The following is a 27,189-nucleotide window of genomic DNA, read 5'->3' on the forward strand; positions in this document are numbered from 1 at the left end:
TACTTCGAAACCAACTAAGTCACTCATTTTGGCTGAATTGCACGATGAGACCTTGTAGTCAACACTGTAAAATCGTACGTACTGGTTTCCTTGGTTGTCCTAGTATTGAAAACTCCTCCGTTGGCGTAAATCTATCCCGCTTCTGACATCCATGTCACAATATTGTCTTGTAAGTTCTTTATTTAATAATGCAACAGCTGAAAACATGACAACACGAGCAAACAATATGGCGGATAGCTCCAGTTCCGCCTCGAGCTCCCAAGGCCCAATGGGAGCACGTGGCATGACGTAATATGACAGTAAGTAGATCCTTTCCACCTTTCATTCCAGTTACAACTGAGTTCACATTGTTATGGTATGTGGCAAGAGAAGGTTGCTAATAGTGGTGGTACTCACATGAAGAAGGTTTTTGCTTTCCCCTGTTTTGCCGGCTTCCTCGACAGATATTGTTTGAGTAACTTTACAAACACTACTTTTCACCTCATGGCAAGAGTGCTTTTTAGTGGTTCCTCATAATATGATGATTACTTTGCAGTTATACATAAATTACACTTTTTAAATTAAAGTTCTAGTTCTCTTCTTATTTGAAATCTTGTCTCCATCGCTTCTATTTTGCTGACATAATCAACGTCTTCTTCCTCCTCTTGGGAAGCACTTACATTTCGCTTCAAGACACCTCTTATTAAGGGCTGACAGCCTGCTGAAATATCTTGCGACTTGAAGTGTTGAAAGCCATTCCTCGTTTCTAAACAATTTATTTCCATTTGCTGATCTTGGACTCTTAATTTTACATGCAATATCAGCAGGATTTGCTTTAACACCAGTTTATTCTCCTTGGAAGAATGTATCCTGCAAAAAAGACCGAACGTGTTCAGAAAATCAGGTAGACTTCTTCGCTTTCTTCAGTGCCCAACCCTCCTCCAGTGAAGGACTGTCAGCTGATACTGGAGACAATTCTGTCACTGATGGCACAACACCAATTGCACCTTGCACATAGTCTCCAGTGACAGTTTTACAGGTTTCCACCCACTTCGCTATAATGCTGTCGCAGTCAGATTCTCTTTCTAACTCGATTAAGTGGCTACCAACATCAAGATGTTTTTATAGACTTTTAAATTCCTGGTAGATTTTTACACAGCCTTGTTCTGGGCAGGAATAGGAAGCAACCAATCGAGTTGCTGACTCTGCTTCTTCTGACTGGCTTATCTGTACCTCCGTTGGTGCTGATGGTCCAACATCATGGGCCTGAGTTGCTACTGCATGAGACGTGCCGACATCTTGAGATGGTCGGCTAAATGGCCAAAGCTCTTTGATTCCTGTGGGTCCTTGTGGAGTACCATACTTCTTAAGCTGTGCCAGAGAAAAAAAACTTGCCGGTACCCACATTGTATGCCTTCCAAGCTCTCAGTCCAGCAGGCTCAAACAAAAAATTGTTCAGTGCTTGAATACCAGTCATACTATGTTTCGTCATACTTTGAAAAGAATCTTGAATTCTTGCAACAGTGGCATAACAGCCCTTTACCCCACCATAGAACTCAATTGCAACCTTCATTGTCTTTGGCGGTGTTTATGTCATTTCCCTTGTTTACAAATCGCCGCATGTGACTTTCAAGAGGGGCTATCCCGCAATCACAAACATCTTTGCCGGCTTGGGGTCATTGAAGTCGTACCGCAAGATTCTGATTCCAGCACGCTCACTAATACTTGGCAATGACAGGATAAGAAACACATTGTGATATTACCCAGCGTTATCAGATCGCAGGAAAGCCTCACTGAGGTTGGAATAACTAGACTTTAAAGCCACAAGCGTACTTTCCAGGATCGATGCCCCAGCAAACCAATTTTGAGTGTATTTGTCAAAAAGGTGGATGTAGCTTCTCATCTAGAGAAAGAACAGGATTGTATTATAATAGTACTGTCACCATTAGGCTTACAGGTAATGTAGAGGTAAAGCTCCATATTATCAAACACCCATGTAATAGGGGATTTATTTAAATGATGCATTTGTATTTCGTTTTTAGCAGCATTTTTATTCACATATGTATACATATTTAGCAATTAGATTATTTGCTGTTGATTTCTATGAGGTGATAGCTGATGAGGCCGAATCTTACTAAAAGCTACTTCAAATAGTGGTTTCCAATTATTTCTTGGTGTATTATTAAACTTTGCGCCTTAAAAGATTGCTTGGGTTGAATTGTCATTTAAAATTGAAGTTGTGTACGCACGCGCATCAATTTTTTTTTAATAATTTCAACTTTTTTTGAAATCAAGAAACCATAAATGTCCTTCATTTTCTCTTCTCAGGAATTTAAATAACCATTTGCATTAAAATTTTCCTCCAAAACTTTGGAAGAACGAATAAAACATTGCCATTTTATAGACGACCCCCAGCCACTGCACACTAATGGTGTGCTTATCTAGATCACCTGGGCTGGTTATAGAAACATCAGTATGGATTTAGATGTGGGTGTAGTACGGCACAAACGGTCAACTGAACAACTCTGTGCTTGATGCCATGGATGGAGGAAAAGTCGCTGGTATGCTATTTCTTGATATATCCAAGGCATTCGACTCTATAAATCACAAGATACTCCTGGGAAAGCTTGAACACATAGGGCTAGCAGCAAGGAGTCTGAGATGGATTAAATTGTATCTTGCAGACAGACAGCAATGCGTGTGTATAAACAGGGAGATATCAGAGACTTGCCCTATTGACCTGGGTGTGCCACAAGGAAGTATCCTAGGCCCGCTTCTATTTAATGTTTACATTTTGTCAGCTGCTGTAACAAAGAGTGAACTTATATTGTATGCGGATGATGCTGTTTTAATAGTTGCGGCGTCAACACCCCAAGAGCTTAATGATGCCCTTCGACATGACTTCACCCTAATCTCCGACTGGTACACCAACAACAAATTAACGCTTAATATGAAGAAGACTAAATTGATGCTTTCGGGTAGCAAGGCAATGTTGTCTCCGTTTAATGACTTTCAGTTTTCTACTGACAAAGGGCAAATAAATCGTGTTTCATCTTTTAAGTATCTAGGCGTATTATTGGATGAGAAATGGAAATGGAAGATGCACATCAATAGCCTCTTACAAAAATTAGGACATCGCCTGTCAGTCTTCAATCGAATCTATCATATGCTGGATCAGAAGTCTCACATCATATTTTAATGGCCTTGTCCTACCACACCTAGATTATGCAGATATTGTCTGGGGTGACCAGCCTGGTCTTACAACACAGATGAAACAATTACAATCTTTTCAAAATTGCTTTGCGAAGAACATCGTTAAGTCGAAAATGTCATCAGCAGAGGCTCTGCCATCGTTGCAGTGGGTGTCTTCACATGCGAGGTGGTTAGGTCATCGCTGTTGTGTTGTGCAAGATGCAATGAAAGGTAGCATCCCCGAACATTTTGGTGTATTCAGATCCACCATGAACCAACAACACAGTTATAATACCCAAAATGACTACATGCCCAAAGTCAGTAGGCCAAGAACAGAATGGGGAAAAAGCAAAACATATTATGAAGCCATTAACGACTGGGTCACACTACCAAGTGCTTTAAAGAAACTGATGCCGAAAACTATTTTTAAATACAAACTGAAACAGTTTTTATTGAACCATTTTAACCTTAGTTAGTAGTAGTTTAATTATTGTTTTAGTTTTTAATCTTAGTTAGCTTACCGCATAGGTTTTTGTCCTTTTTATTGTATTTTAGATTTTAATGTATTTTAATGGTTTAACATTTATTTTCTCAGAGGACCCTCCTGAAAACCACCTTATGGTGACTGGAGGCCTCCTCTTAAAATATTATGTATTATTATTATGGCTGAAAGTGTGCAATGGCTCAGCCAATCAGATATAAATTTTTGCATGATGGAGGATCTCTCACATGGCTCTGGGAGAGGCTCTTTGAGGTTGATGTCCCGCAAAACTTCATCAGGGAAATCTTCCCAAAACTCAGGTTGCTCTATCGGGTCTTCATCTTTTTTTGTCCCCCTATAAAATAAAAGAATCATTGTTTGTGTGTCAACCCTACCCAAGCTACAATGTCTATGCTTTGCTGGCATTTTTTTTTTACCATTTCCCCCTATCTTATTATTTCCTCAATTTTTATCCAAAGTTTCATTTTCTGAAAAATTTACTCATTCCTTATTTTTGTGAAAACTTCGTATTTGTAACAAAAGTTTAATCTGAGCCAGTCTAAAAAAAAATGGGTCACACAGGTAGATTTTGATACAAAAATATACCACAAATAAGTGGCCACATATTGGTGCTTGAAAGCCATGTTGGGCTTCAAAATTAGTATTGTTGAAGACCACTGATTTGACTTAAAGTTTGGTAGCACATGGTTCAAACACTGGTCTCACAAGACCCAAAAGCGCGGGAAAAATCATCACGCAATGTCTCGCATGACTGAGGAAAAGCACAGGAGTTAAAAAAATTATATGCTCCAGTTGTTATTGTTACTGTTACTGTTACTGTCTTGTTTGATTTGCTTTAATTTTAATTAATGTAATAAGAGCAATTGCAAATTAAAATAAGTAACTAGTGTATCTTATAGATAGTGATTGCTGCGCAGAGTGGCGTGGGCGATGTAGAAGAGTTTGTAATGACTCTTTTGTGAACACAACAATAACAGTTTTTTTTTAACATAAACAGGATTTTTTAACTCAACAATAAACAACAACAGATATGAGCATGCTGCACTTGTGACAGTTGGGAAGCTATAGAGACAAACACTTGTTTATTATAAAGAAGTGTTTGTGTCTATAGGTTTTCAACTGTCACAACAGTCTTTTTTTCATTAAAAATTGCTGTGGCTTCAACAGTTAAAGGAACTTCAATAATATCATCATCAGTCAGATCAGAAAATGATTTGTGGTCGGTATCCGGATTCTGTTCTTGGTAGAGAGTGAACAAATGTTGGATGACATAGTCAAACATCTGAAGGGAAATAGTTTCTTTGTTTTTGTTTATAAAAAGAGCACTGATAAGGATTTTGCTTTTGCATTTGGATTTCAACTGTGACAATTTGCACTCAGTGCACTGGAGGATTTCCTTTCCACTGTCTGCAGCAATTATTTTGGTGTGACACTTGTTGCAGGAAAGGAGTCTTTGTACATAATTTATACCCTCTGGTGGAAAGTTGATTTTTTGCTGTTCTGGTGCACTGGATAAGTCATCGAGTCTTTCAATTGTTTTGTTGACCTTGTGGACTGTTGTGTGCTTGTTGAATGTTAAATAGTTGCTGTCTTGGTATTCTCATACTGAAATGTTTTTGATGTCGTAACAGTGCTGTGATGTTACTTTATGTATATCATTTTCCCATAATACAGTGCGAACCGACCCAGTGTTGTCAGTGAACACAGCTTCTTGCATTTGGAGGGATTTACTGTTGATATTAAGGGTTTTTATTTCACCGGTAAATGTTATTCTTCCACAAATATTGACGTAAGTGTTTGGTTCACCATGCAATATGTCCTCTGCTGTGGTATCTGTAACGTCTGCAGCGACTGGCAATTCCAAAACGAGATGAAACAAAATGAGCTCTAGGCGTGTCGTGACAAACTAGTGGGTGAGACTACTTTACAGGTCGTCTTCAAGGGTAGACAAGTAAACCACGGAAAACCAAAGTTGACAGTTATGGGTGATTTATTACATCAACATAAACGATCGTAAACTGAAATAACAATATGTAACGAATTTCTATTCAATTTAGCGGAAAAGTTGCGTAACAAATAGTCAAAACTTACACAAAACAAACTAACGACTTGGAATGGATAACAACGAAATTGAACAACAATGCATCAAAAAGTAGCCAGCGTAAATACTACACTAAGATACTAAATAAGATTCGATCACAGAAGTACACAACAAAAGGAACTAATTAACAGCTCAATGCTTTCGAGCCTAAAAGGTGGGCGTTCACTCTAGTAACGTTCAGAACACTTTCTAATTTAGACGATTATAAATCAATCAACATTGTACAAATGTTCCTTTGTATTCCTTCGCCCATAGCTATAAAAAACGTAACCTAAGCAAAATGACAATGTACTCACGTATCGGTCCTGCTTGAGCCAAGGGTTAGGAAATCTAAAAGCATCAAGAGTTCAAGGTTGACAAGACCACACGAGATGGAAAGAAAAACTACTTTAAACGGATGCTAACTCAGCTTTTATATGCGCGTGGTGACGCTTAAAGGTCCAATTACAAAACCAATAAAAAAGAAGTAAACATTGTAACTACGTTCGTAACTAAGATAAAGAGACAATTATTAACTAATCAAAATTGACCTTTGTCTAGTGTCCTTAACAGTATCTTTTGTTTGTTTTTCTTCTGTGTTTATAGGTCGATAGTCAAACTCTGATTCTTTGTCACTTGGATCTTGAAGTTTGGTCTCTTGTTGATCAGAAGTTACTATTCTGAAGTCTTCTCATTTTTTTTAGCTGAAATTTTGTCAGCTTTATTGGAGATGATGATTCATACTTGCGCTTGAATGTAGGGTGCTTCTCTGGTGAGAAGCACACTGTCCGGTAAATGTTGGTACTGGTTTGTATCTTGAGATCAAAATACTGATTATTGTATTTGCTTGTTTTTATGTTTGAGAGGTCATGTAGATATCCAACTATAGCACTTTCTGGGAAGAAAAAACAAACTGATGTTTAAAGAATGTTAAGACTTCACTGATCCGTGTTATCATTTTGGAAGAGAACCTCTGTGTACTAAATGATTATAGACACAAAATATGAAACTGAGCTAGCTGGGAACCAAAAGGATGCTTAATATATGTTGTTATTATTAAGAGGGTATGTGTAACATGGGATTGAATTTAAAATCAACTCTAATAGCATGGTTAACATACCATTGGAATTATCCATGGTTGCGTCAACTGCAAATGAAAATGAAAGAATTAAACACTATTTTATAACAGTTAAATACATATGTTAAGAATATTTAGACTTTACTGATAAGTGTTATCGTTTCGGAATGGAACCTCTGTCTAATAAATCATTATGGACACAAAATACCAAACTGTGGTAGCTGGGAACCAAAAGGATGCTTAATATATGTTATTATTAAGAGGGTATGTGTCACATGGGGTTTGACTTTAGTGTCAACTGTAATATCATGGTTAACATACCATTGGAATTATCCATGGTTGTGTCAACTGCAAATGAAAATGAAAAACTAAATACAATATTTAATAACAGTTAAATACATATTATTGTTTGAAGGAGAATTTCTTGGTTTTTTTTCTGCAATTTTCTGAAGCCTAAGTTCTTCTGCTTTTCTGTATTTAAGGTTGTTTGACTTTTTAGTGTTTCCCAGCCATCAAAAGTCATTGGTTCTAGTAAAAAGAGATGATAAATCTCTAGTTTTACGCTCATGTTTACATGGTCAAAATATTACTACAGTTCTGATCGATAAGACTAATAGAAGGCAATCAAAGTCTTCAACAAGAAATCAAGTTAAGTGAGAGATGAGTAGGATGGCAAAACAAAATATAGATGATTGTTGACTGTTCTTGTTCAAAAACCCTATCTATCGACGAATTCGATCGGATCAGTACAGTAACTGAAAATAATTCAACAGAAATCACTCAAATGCAGTGAGATAAGTAAATAGCATAGGAATGAACGCAAAACATTAAATGAAACAAAAATAAGTTAAATTGCAAAGAATACTCACACTGATGATGAAGATGAGTTCCAAAAGCTATCGAAAAGACGAATGTGATTAGATCGGTTACTAAATAATTCAACAGAAGGCACTCAAATGAAGTGAGTTAAGTAAATAGCATTGGAATGAACGCAGAACATTAAATGAAAGGAAAATAAGTTAGGTATTTGCAAAGAATATACAGTACAGCCCAAAAATAATGCACGCGCAAGAAGTGGCGCAAGAAGATCTTACGCTGCAAGAACACACAAACCGCCGCAAAAAGTAAAAATGTCGTGTTTTTGCGGTTTACCCGCAAGAACATTCGAAACGTGAGAAGTTGAAAGTCTAACCACAAGAAGCCGCAAGAAGTTGAAAATCTAACCGCAAGAAGCCGCAAGAACTTATGAATCTTACCGCAAGCCGCAAGAAGGCGCAAGAAGTTGTTGCAGGTCAGACAGTCTGTTTATTTATAAGTGCTATGTTGGTGGTCAAAATGCTCAGCGTTTGCTCGCAATGTTATCCATAAGATATGTCACTGCAGTGGGAAGAGATATATTTCCAACAACTGAGACCAGATCTGGATTTATGTTTGCTTATACTGTGAAAATAATATCGAACGCACTCGCATGTTCATGACACCTACAGGAAAAAAGCCCTTCGATCACTTGCACAGTCTGCTGGCAGATTATGCAACAATTACAAAATGTCTCCAAATAATGAAGCTCATGAGGAAACAGTCAACGTAGAAAAATTGAACTACGATGTAGTTAGTCTTGGTTCCAATGCTTTTTGCTTCTGAATGCAAAATTCAGAAGTGTTGTCTTCTTCTTGCGGATATGTGAGCGAAGACAACTCAAGGCTCGATTTCCATCGTTTTCTCGAGTCTGTAATGGAGCCTAAGACAACTTTTGTTCAAATCGCACACTGAACCGCAAAGACTGCATGTGCACTACGATGTTGTAAATTTCTTTAAGAACTTTTCGGAGAGTTAGTATTACAGGCGAAAAGCCCTTGCAGAAAATATGTTGTGTTCCTAAACAAACAGTAATCAAGGAAACTTGAAAGTCACCTATGGAAGCGAACCTCGTAAATTCTACCCTGTTTGCAATGCGGTAAAACATTACCGGTATAACTATGGTTGTGATAAGCACATAAATGATCTTCTGAACAGTGAAATCTCACGAGTTTGCCTTATGCATTCCTCTTATTTCGAAGAGAATCCCATTGAACGAAATATTTCAAGACAGCATGCACTGATAACAATCATGTTGTTGTGACGCCTCGAATTTGCATAAACTCTTCAAACATCACTGATGCGTGAAAAGTCACGCTTTTGTCATGAATGCATGTAGTCCTGTGCTTGTTTTCGCCGACTGAGAAACTTGCTTGTTTCAAAATTTGGGTTACACTTGGAAGCTACTTCCCAGTAAATATGTGTTTTTTTAACCTTTGTTCTGGACAGAAAAAGCCATTTCAAATAAGCTCATTTCGCACTGCTTAATCACACCGCAGGTCCGGGACTCCAGGACACATCGTAATAATAATTGTGAACAGTAAAATTTCCTCCATGTCGCCCAAAGCAAAACAAAGTGAACCCAGTATCTAATTCAGAACCAACCGATAAAACATGTACTGTTACTAAACTGATGAAAATAAATATAAACCAACAAAAAGCCAAAGGGCTTATCTCTGTGTCAATCTGTACAGTTATTTTGAGACACTCTCAATTCACAGGTTGCTTAGCACATGACCAAAATCTTTCCACTGTCAGTGATAAGATCTACCAACTGATTTATTCGCGAACGAAAACTCTCTCCAAGGACGACCTCAACAGTGTTTAGACTTTATATGGCTTACACTTTAGAACTTATAATATTGGTCACATCATTAACAAGATTCCCAAGATCTCTTGTGTAATGGTAGCCGTGTATGTAGTAAGGTCGACGATTTGTTATATTTGTTGACGTTTTGATGGATTGAAATACTGCTTTGTAGAACATGTAAACAGCAGCTCATGCCGATCAATGAATTTGAAGTTTCATCAAACGCGTATCCGTTCATTACTTTTTCTTTGGCCGTTCCTGGGGATCGGTCCAAATTTGAATTAAGTTAGACTCATGAAAAGTTCGTGGTCTGAACTGAACTTTAGAGTTTAAATTGTCAAGAGTTAAGAATTTGTCGTTTTAATGCTTCTTACGGTAAGTGCGGCACTAGATCTGTTTTTTCCGTTGTGTTTTTTAGGACCTGTCGCCAAGACAGTACTATCTTAATATAGATTTTCGCGTGCTAAGATGTTAGCACAAAGAAGTTCTTGCGGGTTGAAAATCCTACCGCAAAGAAGTTCTTGCGTATTGAAAATCCAACCGCAAAGAAGTTCTTGTGGTTTTAACTCCTAACCGCAAAGAAGTTCTTGTGTCTTGCAGGATCAAGGCGCAAGCAACCCGCAAGAAGCCGCAACAAGTTGACGGCTTGCAGACGCAAAAAGAAGTTCTTGCACGTGCATTATTTTTGGGCTGTACTGTACTCACACTGATGGTAACGATGGTAGCACAGGAATGAATGCAAAATGTTAAATGGAAGGGAAATAGATTGTAAAGAATGTATACTCACACTGATCCCAAAGTTGAAGATCGAAGAGGATCGAGCTCAAACAATGTGCTTCCTACTTGTCGCAAGGCATTGTGGTAAAGAATGCAACTAAACGCAAGGGATTGTGGTACAAAATGTAAAACAGAAGAAATCGAGAATTTGCGGCCTTTATTGCCTTATAAGCAAGATTATAACTGCTGCTTCGCTCACTGTGCAGCAATTATTACAATAATAAATTATTAAATGATTAATAATATTAGTTATGCGCTCTATGAACATTTATCAAAGTATTGTTTCACAAATGACCATTTTTTTTGCGTGACGAATAAATGTGATGCCAGAAGGAAATGAAGAGTCATTTCTATTCTAAGCATGAGGCATGAATAGCACATTTTCTTTGAAGAGCTGGAATTATCTTCGCAGAATTCAACATTCATAGTCCAGCGGGTCCCCTACTTGGCGGAAGGTCTGGATCCACCACTGGCATTTGACCTTGTATCGTATATACTATATCGTATGTCGTATATCACGCTACAAGGTATAGCAACTTTTGGTGAGTGTGCTTGCTTGAAAGGTCTCTCCTGTTCCAAACCCCAATCACACTCTTAAAGCCAACAAACAATACAAATTTCCCAGCTAAAATGCCACACCAACTTTTATATTCTATGTAGAGATCTGCGGAAGGATAACTTCATGCTTAAATTAGAAATGACTCTTCATTTCCTGTCAGGCATCACATTTATCCATCATGCAAACCTGACTTACACCTGACTTATTGACTTATACCTGTTTTGCCTTTCCACCTAGCTCATTAAAATTAAATGTGGACTTCACACCGAACTCGGACCCAAATTTTAATTTAAGCATAGTGAAGTAAAGCCGATAGCCAGTAGCAGAAAACTGCGGCAAAAATATTGTGAAGCCATGTGAAGTGTTTGTTTCTTATGTGAACTCGTAATAGTCTCAACACCACATCGTCTCTCCTCGTCTCTGTCTTTCAGGCCTATGTTTCACAAAGTACCATTTCACAAAGTACCGTTACGCAAAGTACCATTTCGCAAAGTACCGTTTCACAAAGTACCATTTCGCAAAGTACCGTTTCATTTTGTTTCGCAAAGTACCATAAGCCGACGGTGTACATGTTGAATTTCAACGCCGCGGGCATTGTGGTAGCCAAGATCTCATTCCATAAAATTTCTTAACACTTCTTCGGTATCTTCTCGTACTTCTGGGGTATTGAAAAATTTGATATTCTCTCTCCTGGAATAAGCTTCAAGGTAGAGGTTCTTGGAGGTGATGTCATTTATTTGGTTGGTGAGCTTTCTCTCACTCTCAATCAGAAAGGTTATTCTTTTATTTTGCTCCTCCATCTGCTTCTTTAACGCATCTTGAGGTTCCTTACACTTGTCGCCATTGAAACTGCAAGACTTCTTTAATTCTGCTATGTTGTTCTTAGCCTTTGCTTCAAACTCTTCAAGCTTGGCCATTCTTGCCTTGAGGTTTGCCAAATTGGTTTCAATATTTCTGATGGAGCTTTCAATTGAATCAAGCTTACTCAGTCTTGCGATGATGGAGTTCAGTTCTGCAAATTGTTCGATTTTGCTGAGAGCCTCCATGATTTCATCATTTGCCTCATAGTCTCTGTTTGAGTTCTCATCTGCTGTTTCTACAAGATCTCTGAGTTTTTTTGCTTCATGCAAAGGCAAAGTCTTGTCTCCAGAACTTGTAGATGATCTATTTCTGCGTTTTCTGATAAGGTTAGACAATTTTTCAGCCATGAAAAGCTTTTGGAAGGCAGATGGCTTTTAGCTTCCTCCTTCTCTACCATCACTCGGCCCAATCTCCTGTTTAACACTTCTTTGTGTACTGCTACTTTTCTATTTAAATTGATGGGCCTATTGTATATCTAAAACCTACATGAGTGACGATTCTCATTTGATGACGGTTTAGCTTGCTAAGTAAAGTTCTGCATTCCACAAAGCTTATGCAAAAGGGTCAACCTGCATTGTGAACCGTCAAAATAATAGTTTAGCCATTTCAGGGTTGTTGCGTGACAATAGTCACGCACGTATACTTATCAACAACAGGAGACCAATAACAGAAAAATTTGGAATTGAGAGGCAATAACACATCACTACGTACCTTCTTTCCTTCATCTTTTCTCCTAGCAGATTTTTTAGGTCACCCAAAGTAAGAGTGCCCTGTAACACAGCACACTATTTTCTAAGTACCAATGCCCTATCCTCACGAAAAACAAATGCAGCGCAAAGTGATGGACTAAAAGTTAAAGGAAGGATTGGAAAAAACATTGAAATTGCGTAGCTACTAAAACGCGGAACCACCCAAAACGACCCAAAATGACCCAAATGACCCACAACTATCCACAACAGCCCACAACAAACCCAAAACGACCCACAACAAACCAAAATATTCCAAAACAACCAAAAATGCCTTTGATAGTTTTTAAACACTGTCTTGGATTGTCTTGGTTGACTAAACTCATCTCCAGGGCTCCCCGACAAAATAAAATAACTGGAAAACAAAATAACTGGATTCTGATTGGACGAGAGCAGTACTCCCTAGGAGAACCTATTGCTATTTACTTTTCTTTCCGAAGTTGACTGGAAGTCTTCCGACGAATTTCGAAGTTGATCCGAACACTAACGAAAATTTCTGATGTCGATTCGAAGACTTTTGGAGTTGAACCGAAGTTTCCAAAGATTTTCCAATGTCAGCCCGAACACTTAGGAAGGTTTCGGATGTTTGCCTGGAGTATTCTGAAGACGAACCGAGGAGGAATTTTGTTGAGGTTGAGCGAATTCCTATACTTATTTTTTTCGTGAGCCTCGAAGGAGGAGGGGGGGTGGTGGTCGGCATGAGGAGGGGTGTATCTCCAATTATTCACACTATGAAAATGTAGTGTAGTGTATTTTAATTGAGAAAATGCCTTGTCTTAAAATGAGTCTGCAAAGACATACCAGCGATTTGTTTTTTCACGTGATATGCTGTTTCCTCCTCCTCCTTGTCCCCCGAGGAGACTTCAGACTTTACGACTTCCTGAGGCAAAGGGAAGAGCCACGTGACTCCACGTGATGAAATGTTGCGTTACAGTTACAATTTGGGAGAAAATACAGATCCAATCATTGCCACGCATGCATGCGTAGTCGATGATGGCGGCCTCGCAGGAAGACCAAGAACATATCTCAAGTCCTATCCTATATCCTATATCTCTTTATGCCATAAGGCACATAAGGCTTTGACATTCTCTTTCCAACCACTATGGTTTGCAGCGAGGTTTCTGACATTCGCCCATGACTGCCACCCAGCTGTTTTCCTTTCATCTTCAACCATTCTCCTCCATGTTGTTTTGGGTCGACCAGGCCTTCTTTTCCCTTCTGGCCTCCATTCCAGAGCTGTGACGCAATGTTCCTCTTTGTCTTTCCTCATTATATGTCCAATCCAATTCCATCTTCTACGTCTGATTTCATCACTCGTTCTGTTCACTCCTGTGTTCTCCTGAATTTGTTGGTGGGAGATGGTCTGAGGCCATGTTATCCTTAAAATCCTCTTCATGCACTTGTATTGGAAACCGTCCAGCTTCTTTGCTTCTGTTTTCGTAAGTTTCCAAGCTTCACAGCCATACATCAAAACTGACCTAACAATTGTTTTAAACAATTGTACCTTCGTCTTTCTGCCAATCTCACTGGTGCCCCATATTCTTCGCATCCTATAAAAAGCCTGTCTAGCTTTACTCAGCCTATGCTGTATGTCCTTGGTTGTTCCACCTTCTTTGTCCAGCAGTGCACCTAAGTACACAAACTCTTCCACTTCTTCTACCTGTTCACCATTAATCTCTATTCGTTGGTCGTTTTTGGCATTCACCCGCATGACTTTTGACTTCTTTGCATTGATCTTAAGACCGACCCTTGCAGCTTCATCGGCTAGTCTGTTGGTCTTATCTCTTATGTCGACGTACCTAGACAACAACAAAGCGATGTCGTCTGCAAAGTCTAGGTCCTCTAAGATCGAGGTGAACTTCCATTGTATACCAGTTCTTCTACCTTCCGTAGTTCTGCTCATGACCCAGTCAATTGCAAGTGGAAATAGGAAACCAGACATGACACAACCTTGCTTTACTCCTGACTGGACTTGAAACCATTCTGTTGTTTCACCCTCATCTAGAACTGCACACTCAAAGTTGTTGTACATCGCCTTCACCAATTCGATAAGCTCTTCTGGGATTCCATGCATTGACATGATGCTCCACAGACTTTCTCTATGTACAGAATCGAACGCTTTCTCAAAGTCTATGAAATGGGTGTACAGAATTGCATTCCATTCGCTGACTTGTTCAAGTATATTCCTGAGAGCAAAGATCTGATCAATGGTGCTTCTGTTCCCTCGAAAACCTGCTTGTTCCTTCCTCAGGATGTTGTTGACACCTTTTTTGATTCTACTTATCAACACTCTTCCAAAGATCTTACTGATGACTGGTAACAGTGTAATACCTCTCCAATTTGTACATTCGCGTAGGTCACCCTTCTTGGGTAACTTTACTATCAATCCTCTATTCCAACTTTTTGGTGCTACGCCCTCTTCCTTCACCTTGTTAAACAGTTTTGTTAGTTCCTGCGTTCTCTCATCTAAATCTGTTTTTAGAAGTTCGGCTACTACATTATCGAGTCCAGCTGCCTTTCCATTTTTCGTTGCTTTTATAGCACTTTTCACTTCGCTTGGTCGAAATGGTCCAATATCAAATTCTCCGTCATTTTGCCTTCTTTCCATTTCACGGGGCTGGGTCTTTGTTGAGTACTGCATCAAAGTGTTCTTTCCAGATCTTCAGTCTTCTGCTCCCCTCATTTGTCGGTCTCCCGTTTTTATTGTTTACTGCTGTACTCACTCTTCTCGTCTCACCCGTCAAGGTCTTCACTATTCGATGTAATTCCCATATCTCAAGTATGGATACTTTATGTTTGTGTTTTCATATGACCGCTCTGTAGCTTGTTACCTTTTTTGTAACTTTGAGCTAAATAGAACTTTATTTAAGAAAAGCCAATTCTACTCCTTTGATGCTGATAAACAGCCCTCTCACAGCTTGCTTCATTCATTTCTATTTCTTATTTTGTAGAAGTCATTATTTCATCTGATTCATATGACACAGAAAATGGTGAGTGACTTGGGCTAGAACTATAATCTTTACTATAGTCATTAATGAAATTTTTCACTTCGCAAAGTACAGATTTTTCACTTAGCAAAGTAGAGATTTCGCAAAGTACAATTTTGCAAATTACAATAAATAAACATGCTTCCCTTATGTATTTGCAGATCTTCCACAGTATCTATCGTCAGCAAGGCCACCAAAGCTGGAGGAAAGAAGTGCTGTTCATAAGGTAAAACTTCATTTGTAGGGAAATTCTCAAATGTTGTTTGTGTGATTGTAAGGGCAAGAATATGAAGGTGCTATTGCTTCCATTTTCACTGTGGGAGACGCGTGGATTTTCACCGACTCAAAGCCGGCCATGAAGTTACATTTATTTGATATAAGCAACTGGAAGCTAAACCTCAGAAATCGTTTTATCCATTTTGTACGGCTGGTCATTTTAGCAAAGGACAAATTTTATACCGTTAAATATCTGGTTGGGCCACAGTTTAATTTAATAGGGCAAAGGTCGCACTTTTTCCACGATGTCGCAGCATTCTGCCACAGGGGGGTCGAGGGGGCGCACGTTTGCGAAATATCTTCTTTTTTGATTCTGTTTCATGTACGGTTTGTACCAATGATTACTTCAAACAGCAACTCCGAGCTCTAAAAGCAACATTTCATCAGCTTAAGAAACAAGCTGACTAATTTGGACCTTATAAGTCTGCACACCAGGCGTCTTTGCACCATTGTGAAACTAATGATGGATGATAAATGATCCCGGTGTTTCAGGTTTGATTTAATTTTTTTCCATTTAAATTTTTTGATTGGAGTTTTTTTTACCAATTCCCATTTAAGTCATTTAGCATGGAAGATATGGCCTGCTTTGGGGCAGAACACCAGTACGGTTTCCTTGACCACATGTCTACTCATGACACAAAGGTCGCACATGTCGCGCAGAATTTGTGTGGTAAACATAGGTGCTAAATGGGACCTCTGCTCAATGAGAGTTATCTTTCTGATCTGAGTGTAACGGAAATTATAGCCAAAATTCTAAGTACTGGTAAGGGAAACAGTTTTTTTTTCGTTAAAAAATTGAGTCTGCTTTACGAAACAGCAACCAGAGGGCGTTATCGTGCTGTGATCTGAAATAAGAACAAACAGGGTTTAGAAAGCCCATTTCCGGTAGTTAGGTCATCTGGCGGAAAATGGACTTTTCTCGCTTGCAGTGCACCATTTTTACCGACCAGTTTTCTGGTCGGTGAGGGACTGCAATGGGTTGAGATGTAAGAGAAGCTATAAACGTGGGTCTAACAAAGCTTGGCTTCAAGTAAATTCGACGAGCACAGTTTTCACAGACAATTTAGTTGATCAGCTTTCTTTGTCCAGCCTCGCACCAACGAAAAATTCTCAGTTCGCACAAGCTGGCGACTTGGTGAGGCCCGTTTTAATAAAAGCTTTCGGCGATAACTTGGGTTCGAAACACCTTCCACGCACAAGATACAGACTGTTTTTTTCGATTTTGAGGAAGCACTGACCGGGAAACAGTTTGCTAGGGTCATGTCAATTTATTGTGAAATTCACACGTGTATCCAGTCATTTGAGGAATGATTTGAACGAGCGATAAGCAGGCGGGCTGTCAAATTAACTTCACACCCATCACTTTTCATGGCTACAATATGCAAATTAAATTTAATCTCTTGCAGGCGGAACAAGTCAAATAGTTTGAAAGCTCAAGAGAAACCTCGGAAGACTGCGCTATTTAATGCGTGTGGTTCTCAATGTTATTTTGAAAATTAAGAATTCGCTTTTCAAGGCGCAAACTGTCATTACATTTAACAGGAAAATTTTGAGAGGGTGGTAAACAGGGGGTATAGATCATGTTTCACTGAAAATAAAACGGCCCTTTCACAATTGATGAAAAATATCATATTGACATTTCACGGGAAATAAGAGAAAGTGTTTTAGAAAATCACGGTTCACGGCTACTATGGAAATCACAATTCACGAGGAAAAAATTATACGTGTTCGGTTTCTGGTGTGCCGCTGGGACTTGCTGGGACCCCTCCGCTTCCCGTTTTCTATTTTGCATCCCTATAAGACTAGACACCAAAAATCTCCATTCCTACCCCTATCCCTACCCTATTCCAGACTCGTTTGTTCTGTATACTTGCTGAAAACATGATTCCTTAAGAGAAACATTATTCTGTTATATCTTGTCTTAGGATTGTCAAGAGCTCAAAAGTAGACCGGAGAGTATTCTCTCGTCTTGTTCTGGGTGAGTGACAACATCAATACAACTTGCATGTAGTTTATAGTTTCTTTTCAGTATTCATTTTATTATTGTTACTTCTGCATCATGTCTTTAAAGAAATTACCCTTAAAAAACGCTTTTACGTCTAACAGAGAATTTGACAGTTACATTAATATTGATCAATATCCAATACATTAATATAGATTAATATCTTTCCACAGGGAGAAAAAGGAAACTATAGAAAATCTGGAAGGAGATCACCATAGCATTCTTAATATCCTCCTACAAAAGTACCGGAAAGTACCGTCTTGCCGCCGGATATGACCGTTTTCAAGTAGATCCCGTAACGTGGAACAGATGGGGCCCAGCAAGGCAGGCTCAACATCTGGAAGCTTTCAGAGCCTTTGTACCACGCTTGTATGACACCTACGTCAAGGCGAAGTCTGCTGGTCTGAAAGCGACTCCAAATGCTACGAAAAGAAGAATGCATTTACCTGAACCAGAATTATTTACGGACCGCATTTCACCGCCAGCTTGCAAGAAGGTAGCTGTTTCACCGTTGGTCATTTCTAAAGTTGGCAAAGAAGCCAAATGGACGGTAAATATTTAGATACGACATAGACATAAAAATGTAAAGCTATTGATAGTACCCCTTTAGATAGAAAGCAATCATAAAGTTAGTAACGCTGTCAAGTTAAAGTGTGATTCTGTGAAAACTGACCAAATTCCGAGTTTTACAGGTTGTTGAAACTGGAGAAAACATCAATGTGTCTCAGTCGACCGTGTTTTGTTTTATCAACTTGATTAATAAAATAAAAGCGAAATTTTAATAACTACAGTCACATACCATTTATTGAAATATTGCAACAGTTATATTGTGGAGCTAAGGTAACACATTCCATTATTGATGCTCTCAATGTCTTTTGTTTTTGTTTTTCTTTGTGTTTCATTGTTTAGGTAAAACCAAAGAAGGACACTCCAAACCTGCAATTACTGGATCCAGAGAGAATTTCTGGGCAGCAGTACGAGCTAGTTTGTAGAAATGACCATAAACTTTGTCCAAAAAACGTGCAAAGGTGTGAACAGTGCAGGGTCGCATTTCACCAGGCTGACATCGTGTTGGTCAAGACGGTTGGAATTCGTGAACGGACGGACAAGAAGACAGGAAAGGTTGTGAAATACGCGGGGAATGTGTATCTCCATTATCTCACAAAGTGTCTCAAAGAGTTCGATCAGCGTTTCTCATTCTCTGCCATAACCGTGCCAGCAAGAACACTTACATTCTTACCTGAAGGGAGCCACAACAGCTTTGTAGCAAAAGGGTTACAAGTTGAACATGATGAAAAGTAACTTAGTGTGGTATTTTCGAACATGATAACATTAACTCGTGCCTTAACAGTGTCAAAGTCAGTGAGCATCACCTGTTTTGGTAATTATATTACGCTATGTCGCCTCAACATTGAAATGCATTCAGAGATATGTTAGGAAATCTTTTTATAGTTGTTGTTCTTGTTTTGTTATAGTTTTTTATATGTAAAGGGAGAGACACTTGTGCCTTAACAGTGTCAAAGTCAGTGAGCTTCACCTGTTTTGGTAATTACATTAAGCACTTTCTCTTCGATAAGGAAATACATTCAGAGATATGTCAGGTTATCGTTTTATAATTGTGGGTCTTGAAAAGTTTTCGATATAAAGGGAGAGACACTAGTTCCTTGACAGTGTCGAAGTCAGTGAGCTTCACCTGTTTTGGTAATTACATTAAGCACTTTCTATTCGATAAGGAAATGAACTCAAATATATGTTAGGTTATCGTTTTATAATTGTGGGTCTTGATAAATTTTTGATGTAAAGGGAGAGACACTTGTGCCTTAACAGTGTCAAAGTCAGTGAGCTTCACCTGTTTTGGTAATTACATTAAGCACTTTCTATTCGATAAGGAAATGAACTCAAATATATGTTAGGTTATCGTTTTATAATTGTGGGTCTTGATGAATTTTTGATGTAAAGGGAGAGACACTTGTGCCTTAACAGTGACGAAGTCAGTGAGCTTCACCTGTTTTGGTAATTACATTAAGCACTTTCTCTTCGATAAGGAAATATATTCAGAGATAGGTTATCGTTAAGAATTGTGGGTCTTGATAAGTTTTTGATGTAAAGGGAGAGACACTTGTTCCTTAACAGTGTCGAAGTCAGTGAGCTCCACCTGTTTTAGTCATCCTGGTTTAGGTAATTACATTAAGCACATTCTCCTCGAGAACGAAATGCATTCAGAGAAATATATTTTTAAGTAGGAATAGGCACTTGTTCGGTAAATCAATAAAGTAAATTAGAAGGATGAGTATGTCTCATATTTAATTTATTATTACGTTATGAAATGTTGAGGGCCTGCCTGCAGTCAGGATCGTCAACGTCAGCCCCTTTAAAAAGAACTCCTTCAGCACCAAGATATGAAGTCTTTAGCAGAGATAAATTTCATATCTCCAAGCAACCATGTAATATTCTGTTTATTATAACAAAAACCTACTAATTACGATGTTTTTGAAGATTTTCCGAAGATTTCAAAAGATTTGCAAAATGTTGTCCGAAGGTCGTATGAATGTCTCCGAACATTTTCCGCATTTTTTCGAAAATTTCCGAAGATTGACAAGGAAGATCTGATGATGTTTCGACTTAATATCGATTTACTTTCGCTCATTCAGCATTTAAACATGGCAAACTTGTCACAAAATGTTTCGAAATCGATATCTTAACATCAGGGAGCCCTGGGGACGAGTTTAGTCAAACAAGACAGTGTTAACTATCAGAGGCATTTTTGGTCGTTTTGGAATATTTTGCTTCATTTTGGGTCGTTTTGGATCGTTTTGGGTTCGTTGTGGATGGTTGTGGGTTGTTTTGGGTCATTTTGGGTCATTTTGGGTGGTTCCTCGTTTTAGTACTTACGATTGAAATTGGCATCTCAAAGAACAGGCCTCTTAATATTTTAAGAGAGGTAATGATACCAGTAAAATTAAACACCACTAGTGCATGAGCATTTTTTACACCTTCCTCAAGAGCAGCACATAAGGAGCTTTTCTACTGACAGATGGTACTGGTGATTCCAGATTTAAAGCATCAACAATCATTTACAGCATGGCAACTTTCAGCTTACTAAGCTTTCTATCCCAAACTAAACTGTAAATATTGAACTGGTCATATGTTATCAGATGCTGCAAATCTAGGGTGGAAAGGACCGCTTTCCTTGCTGAGGCGAAGTTATATTCTTCCTCTACCACATGAAGATCTATTTCGAAAACTAGTTGAGAGCGCCCTTTTGCAGAAAGGCAGGAAAAGTACAAGGAAATCTGCTAGGCGGAAAGAAATTCAGAGCTTGCAAAGAGTTTTTCTCCACCAGCGTCTTTGGCGTGTCTCATTTCCGTGGTGACGACCTCGGGATTTCTTTTCTTGCTGTTCCTTGCACGATATCGAACTTTGCCTCCAAATATTCCCGTTGCTTTTCATTGAACTTGTACGGTTTTTTCCACCCCTCAAGGCCCACCCTTTGTCAGAAAAAAGTGATGCTACGTTGGAAAACGTGGGTTAAAATGGTGTCTTAGGATTACGGTAAATTGACCATTGCACATTACCTGGCCTTGTAAGAAGCAGCTTCCACTCGAAGTCAACACCAGAATCATTGCTGATTTTTTGAAATGCAAGATGACTATACATTTTCTTTGTACATACTTGTATGGTAACGCATTTTATATCAGCAGGTCTTTCCTTACTCGAACTGCACTCTCCACCCACTAGCGATGAAGAACCACATGCGCATGCCATGATAGAATATAAATAGTTAGTCAGAAAGCATTTGCTGTGAAGTGAAGTGTGTGCTGCAAATAACTTTTACCTGAACTACTCATGCTCAGTAGCTAGTCAAATCGATCCCTATCTCAGGCAACTTATTGCTGATCACATTGTCACGCAACACAATTTAGGGATGTGATCGGGGACAAGTATTTTCACTGGCCTAAAAATCAAATCTTCATTGAGGTAAACTTTATGAAAAAAGTAGCAATGTGATGAATAGCGTATTGAGAATTCCAAAGCTAGGAATCAATCTCTTAATTAACGTTTTAGAGGATTTTTGTTTCATGTAATAATGTCTACTATTTTTATTTTCAAAGCTCAAGTAAGATATTTAATCATAAAGTAAGAAACATAAATGTCTTAGTGATATACACCAATTCTGGAATAGACCATATCTCAAACTTTTTCGTGAATGGAAATTTTATTTATTTATTTATTAAGCTTCGGCCTACTATTACACATAAAGAAAAGAACAAAAAACAAAAAACAAACAAAAAAACAAAAAAACAAAAACAAAATGCCCAGGGGAGCTGCTACAGCTTAGCCAATTACAGCGGCCCCCTTAGATATAATTGAGAGACAAAATTATACAATATATATAAATCTAAATCTAGTAAAGGGAGCTTAAAAGCAGCAATGCAGTGGGCGTGTTAAGGTCTTGGCGGTATTGCACTTTGGGCAAATTGTCCGCAATTTGGCATGATCGACTTTGTCAAACGCCTTACTCATATCGAGATAAATAACGTCCGTCTGCCTCCCAGCGTCGAACTGCGCCCCTATGTAGTCAAGAACGCTGGTTAGTTGAGTAACGCAGGACCTGCCAGCTAAGAAGCCATGTTGGAAGAGGCTTATCTTGTGATGTAAGTGATCTTTCAGTCCCGCTAATACACAGCACTCAAGTACCTTTGAGATAACAGGGAGAAGGGAGATTGGGCGATAGTTCTCAACGAGCTCACATTTCCCTGTCTTGAAGACTGTGACCAAGTTTGCGAGCTTCCAGTCTGAAGGAACCACTCCTAGCCGTAGGGATTTGTTGAACAGCTTCGTGAGAGATGGTGCGATCTGTTCAGAGGTTTCTTTTAATAGACGGGAAGGGATTCCGTCAGGACCCGTTGCCTTATTTACATCCAGCTGCCTTAAATAGGCCAAAACCTCTGTGACTGAGATCTGTAAGTCAACAAATAGGGGCCCATCTAAAGGCGATGGCTGTGCTGGATGCCTATAAAAATACTACAGCAAAGCAGGCAAGTGTTTACTAGTGGTAGTGATATTGTAAAGTTTAGCGTGACGTTCCTTGTTTAATTAAATTATAGTTGTTGTCTATGTTTTAAGGATATCCCTTTCACGTTTCACAAATTTTGTATTTCCGTTACTTGAGTGGCTATCTGTACTTGTTATAACAAAAGTATTAGTTATATTGCATGATATCCATGTCAAAAAGGATCCATTGAAGCCATAGGCAAGTTCACTACTGTGTGAAATAGTTTGTGACTCATAATAAAGTACTACAGTAGTGCTATTGAAAAAAACAAACAGATTGGTCTATTGATAAGCTGAGTTGTATAAACTTGTTTGAACTTCATATATTGGAGTTATTTCAATTCTTTACCTTAAAAGATTTAGTGGAAATGTGTGGTTCCAGAAAATATCCATACCCCCCCCACGGATGGGCAATGGAAATTTGTAGGGGTGCGGGGGCTAAAAGATAGAAATTTCCGAGGGGTATGGGGGTGCCAACGAGAACAATTTTCCAGGGTTATCCACAAACGACGCAAAGCGTGCGAAACAAACTTACCTGAATTATTTTGATTTGTAGCGCCATAAAATTTGAAACAGATGCCCTTTCCAAAAAGAAATTCAAGATGTTAGTCTCAAACGCCTTTTTCTTTGCTGGGAGATCGCCGTCATCCTTTGGACGAAGCATCATTCACTTTACTTTTGCACACTCTGCACGCAAGATAAATCAAGATGGCCGACCGTAGCAAGTTAGTACCCAGATCCCTAGGTCTCATGTCTACCGGAAGAAAACATAATTCTACACCGGAAGTTTATTTTTTCTTTATTAACTTTAACTGTCAATCCTCACTAGATCTGTAAAAGTTAAACGTGCAAAATTATACACAAAGTGAGCACTAAAATGATTTATAAACTCATAAATATTTTCATCAAGAAGCCTTTTCTTAGAAATTAGAACTTTCCTTGTTTTTCCGCATGGTTAGCGGGCAATTACAACACCCACTGGATTGATGAGTCCTTTTTAATTTTATGACTTGAACAAAACGTACAAAACAACTTAATGCGAAATTGATAAAAGAGCCGAAGTATTTAATTCGCTACAAAGTGTAGCAAACGTATTACTTGCAAAATATTCGGTACCTAGAGGATTCACCGCTTAGCATATGGAGTCATCGCTATCGCTCTCGGTAGGCTGGCTTTCAACTCTTAACAATTGTTTTCGAGCTTCCGTTGCTTTCTTAAGGGCATCCTGGGCCCATCTGAGCATCTAAGTCTTTCTCAATCTCATCTACTCTGGCGGAGGCTAGTTTTTGTTCAGACTTATCTGTACTGTCAACAAATTCCTGCCTGGCTGTTGTTAAATTTTCTTGGGTTTTTCGCAAAGCGGAAATGGCTGCATCGACACATTCCGTGTTTTTCTCAACTGTCTTCTTCGACATTTGAAACTTTTTCAGTTCATCAGTTGAACATTTTGAGGCGATTTCCTTGTTGACTTCCTCGATTTGATCTTTTAAAATGTCAGTTTTCTTTAGTGACCACGCAACATTGATTGCTCCTTGGATCTCTCCAGGCTTGAAGGTCTTGAGAGCGTTCCTCCTGCATAATTCTTCTGCTTTGTCATTCCAAAACTGTCAGTACAACTTTTGTATACCTGTGCTTTCATTGACCTCTTGCTCACTGAATATCTTCACCTTTCGCGCTCTAGCTGCCGAAAAAGGTGTAGGAGAAGGTCGTGGTGTTGCTGTGCTGGGTCCGCACATGTCAAATAGTGTCGGTTGGTGACTGATCTTGGTTTTTTTGTGGTGGAACTTGATCTTGATCGCCATCTCTTGACTTAGTTGGCACGTGGTTTAAGTCTGGTTCATTGGCCTTTAAGTTGATCACTTGTTCTCTAAGCAAGTAAACTGCAAAATTAGTTTCTTCCTTTAGCACACACTGGCTCAATTTTATAGCAGCTTCTTGTTTGGCACCAATGACGATGCACTTGTTGTTTAGCAATCTGGTGAACTTGTAATGCGGTGGCAACATGTCGCTGACCTGTTCATCTAAAGTGTCATGGCGAAACGTTTTCAGGCTAATATCAAAATTCTCGATTATCACTGAGCAAGAAATACTTTCGTTCACATAAACAAGGAGATCCGACATGTTTGTGATAACTTTGAAACCAAGGTGAATGGCAGTTTTGAAACTTTCATGGGAGTGATTGGCGGATTTGACAAGTTAACATTTCCTCTCTTGACAGTTCGTACGTTTTAATTGGCCGGTTCAAATAGAAAACATGTAAAAGTTGTCAGAAAACTGTCAAAATTTTAACTTAATGTAAAGCGCTTTTGAGTATGTTTGTCTAGTTCTAGCGCTATACAAGTCTATTATTATTATTATTAAAATGTAATCAAAAAGCATTCTAAGGTGGCAACGGTGCCGTGCGCTTTAAATTGTCATTAAAGCGGGAAATACTAAGTTAAAAAAAATAGAGAATAAAAATGGTTTAAAACGTGGTAAACTGGATATTTTTTTACAGTTTTCCAGTCTGAACGTGAAAAATGATCACTTCGAGAGCGTGTTTTAAATCAGTTGCGCTTTGTCGGAATTTGTCACCTTTTGTCAGTTTCAAATAATCATCAATATTGTGCGTGACACGTTTGCGATCCCTTTACTTCGCGTACAGATAGCTTTGTAAGACAACCGGGTATAGCGTGTACTACTGCTAGTTTAGCATGGTGCTTCAAGATCTGTGACGTTTGGAAGCTGTGTGTAGCGATTTCTACGCATTCTGTAGGGCATGTGAGGAACTGGAGGGACAGTGGACTAAAAGTCTCTCTTGGAGAGCTGGTGAGAATGGTTCAAAACATTTCCGACCTAAACACATGGATGAAGTCTCCCGGCAAATCATTCCAGCAAATTTTCGCAGAATGTCGGTCGTTCCAATAACATCTACCGGTGATGGCAACTGCTTGTTTAATTCGGCTGGTCTGGCGATTTGTCAAACAGAAACCTTGGCCGTTGAACTGCGACTACGAACTTGCCTTGAACTTGCCAAGAACAGGCAATTCTACCGAAATCACCCTGTGTTGGCAAATGCAAGAATTCCCTACTGCGGAAAAGATGGCCTTTGTGTGATGTCTGTAGAGACACTGTGTGACCTAACTTGTTTTTTGTCAAGTTTGTCTAAAGTTTATGGTGATAATGGCTTTGAAAGAGCCTTTGACCATGAAATCATGAGAACATGCAAGAACTATTCTTACAGCAGCACTTTGCAAATCATGGCCCTAGCGAGTGTCCTGGGGGTTCCTATCGAAATGGTTTACCCAGATCAGAAAAATAAACTCTTGCCTGTGTATCAGAACATATTCCATCCAAGACAACCCTTTAATCAGTCCAGCCTTGCTGTGAGAATCATGTGGACAAACACGCTTGGTTGGCCTGACCACTCTAAAGAGTTCGTGGTAAACCATTTTGTTCCCTTGTTTAACGGAAGTGATCAAGCGTCAGTGGGGCAAGTCGAGGCTGCAAAAATGCCAGAGGAAAATGAAAACCCGTGGTTCATTGTCACTAATAAACGGAAGTCAAGTGTGAAAATAAACCTTTCAACCGGGATGCATGCGGATGGCAAAACAAGCAGGAACCCTCAAGATTTAAGGCATTGGCAAAAGCAAAAACGAACCAGCTCAACCAGACAAAAATCGGAATTAGGGAAGAAAGAGAGGAAACCCTGTAACAGAAAACCCGAAAAAGGAGGCAGAAGCAGTAAAAAAAGTCGTGATGATAGACACAAGGACTTGAAGTTTGAGGATTTGGAGGCAAGAAAAGAACAAAATGGCGAAGCCTACGGAGGAATACTGGGAGTTCCTCTTACGAAAAAGAAATATACTGAGGATACAGCAAATCCACATTTCATAAGTGAAGATAAACCTGAAAGTGATCAAAACACCAAGGAAAAGGAGGACACTTCTCCAAATTGTGATCAAAAGAAACAACAGAGAAGCGAAAGTAACATTTTGCAGAAGAAAGAAAAAGGCCATGAAAATTCAAAGGTGACGAATAACGAAATGTGTGGCCAAAGCAAAAAGGAGAAGCAAGAAATCAAATGCAAAACAGGGAAATCTGAAATTGATGCTTCAGCGACAAAAAAAGAAAAAATAGAAGTTGAGAGACCAAAACAAGATCCACAGGAAGAAATGAAGAAAGACACCAATAAGAGAAAGAATACCACACTTGAAGATGGTGACTTTCTTCCGCCGACAAAACGAAGGAGTTCGTGTGGTGATCAAACTCTTTACACGCCTTCAAATTCCGCAGTCAAGTTTATCGAAGATCGTTCTGCTTTACCATTTCCAGGTGCCTCCCATCGCTTTTATAAAAAACAGAACAAAACAGCCAATGCAAATGTGAAGCGTACAAACTGACGTGCCCAGTTACCAGTTATACGAAAATATGAGACAAAAACGATCGGT

General features: G+C 39.0%; 2 protein-coding genes and 1 pseudogene across 2 annotated transcripts; 1 reads left to right on the top strand and 2 right to left on the bottom strand.

Moving 5' to 3' along the window:
- Positions 1–682: 682 nt before the first annotated feature.
- On the bottom strand, positions 683–1,674 carry LOC110059802 (uncharacterized; annotated as a pseudogene).
- Positions 1,675–5,273: 3,599 nt separating this feature from the next.
- LOC149111112 (uncharacterized) lies at positions 5,274–7,168 on the bottom strand. Its single transcript, XM_089292378.1, has 4 exons — positions 7,153–7,168; positions 6,874–6,900; positions 6,421–6,648; positions 5,274–5,524 (listed from the first exon to the last, which is right to left on the bottom strand). The coding sequence occupies exons 1-4, from the start codon at positions 7,166–7,168 to the stop codon at positions 5,274–5,276; spliced, it is 522 nt and encodes a 173-aa protein (XP_089148504.1).
- An 8,052-nt stretch (positions 7,169–15,220) lies between these two features.
- On the top strand, positions 15,221–19,994 carry LOC149111113 (uncharacterized). Its single transcript, XM_089292379.1, has 5 exons — positions 15,221–15,233; positions 15,588–15,652; positions 17,628–17,680; positions 17,948–18,254; positions 18,614–19,994. The coding sequence occupies exons 1-5, from the start codon at positions 15,221–15,223 to the stop codon at positions 19,004–19,006; spliced, it is 831 nt and encodes a 276-aa protein (XP_089148505.1). The 3' UTR covers positions 19,007–19,994.
- Positions 19,995–27,189: the final 7,195 nt, after the last annotated feature.

This window comes from Orbicella faveolata, unplaced genomic scaffold, assembly GCF_042242905.1.
Source record: "Orbicella faveolata isolate gen_17 unplaced genomic scaffold, um_ofav_v1 contig_24, whole genome shotgun sequence".
NCBI lineage: Eukaryota > Metazoa > Cnidaria > Anthozoa > Scleractinia > Merulinidae > Orbicella > Orbicella faveolata.

What these genes read in the sequence shown, in the direction of transcription:
- LOC149111112 (XM_089292378.1), bottom strand. An exon ending in AACCATGGATAATTCCAATG is followed by an intron (nt 6,649 to 6,873) that starts GTATGTTAACCA and finishes TTTTCTTCCCAG; the next exon opens with AAAGTGCTATAGTTGGATAT. An exon ending in ACTTCAGAATAGTAACTTCT is followed by an intron (nt 5,525 to 6,420) that starts GATCAACAAGAG and finishes TGGAATTGCCAG; the next exon opens with TCGCTGCAGACGTTACAGAT.
- LOC149111113 (XM_089292379.1), top strand. An exon ending in ATTCTCTCGTCTTGTTCTGG is followed by an intron (nt 17,681 to 17,947) that starts GTGAGTGACAAC and finishes CTCCTACAAAAG; the next exon opens with TACCGGAAAGTACCGTCTTG. An exon ending in GCAAAGAAGCCAAATGGACG is followed by an intron (nt 18,255 to 18,613) that starts GTAAATATTTAG and finishes TTCATTGTTTAG; the next exon opens with GTAAAACCAAAGAAGGACAC.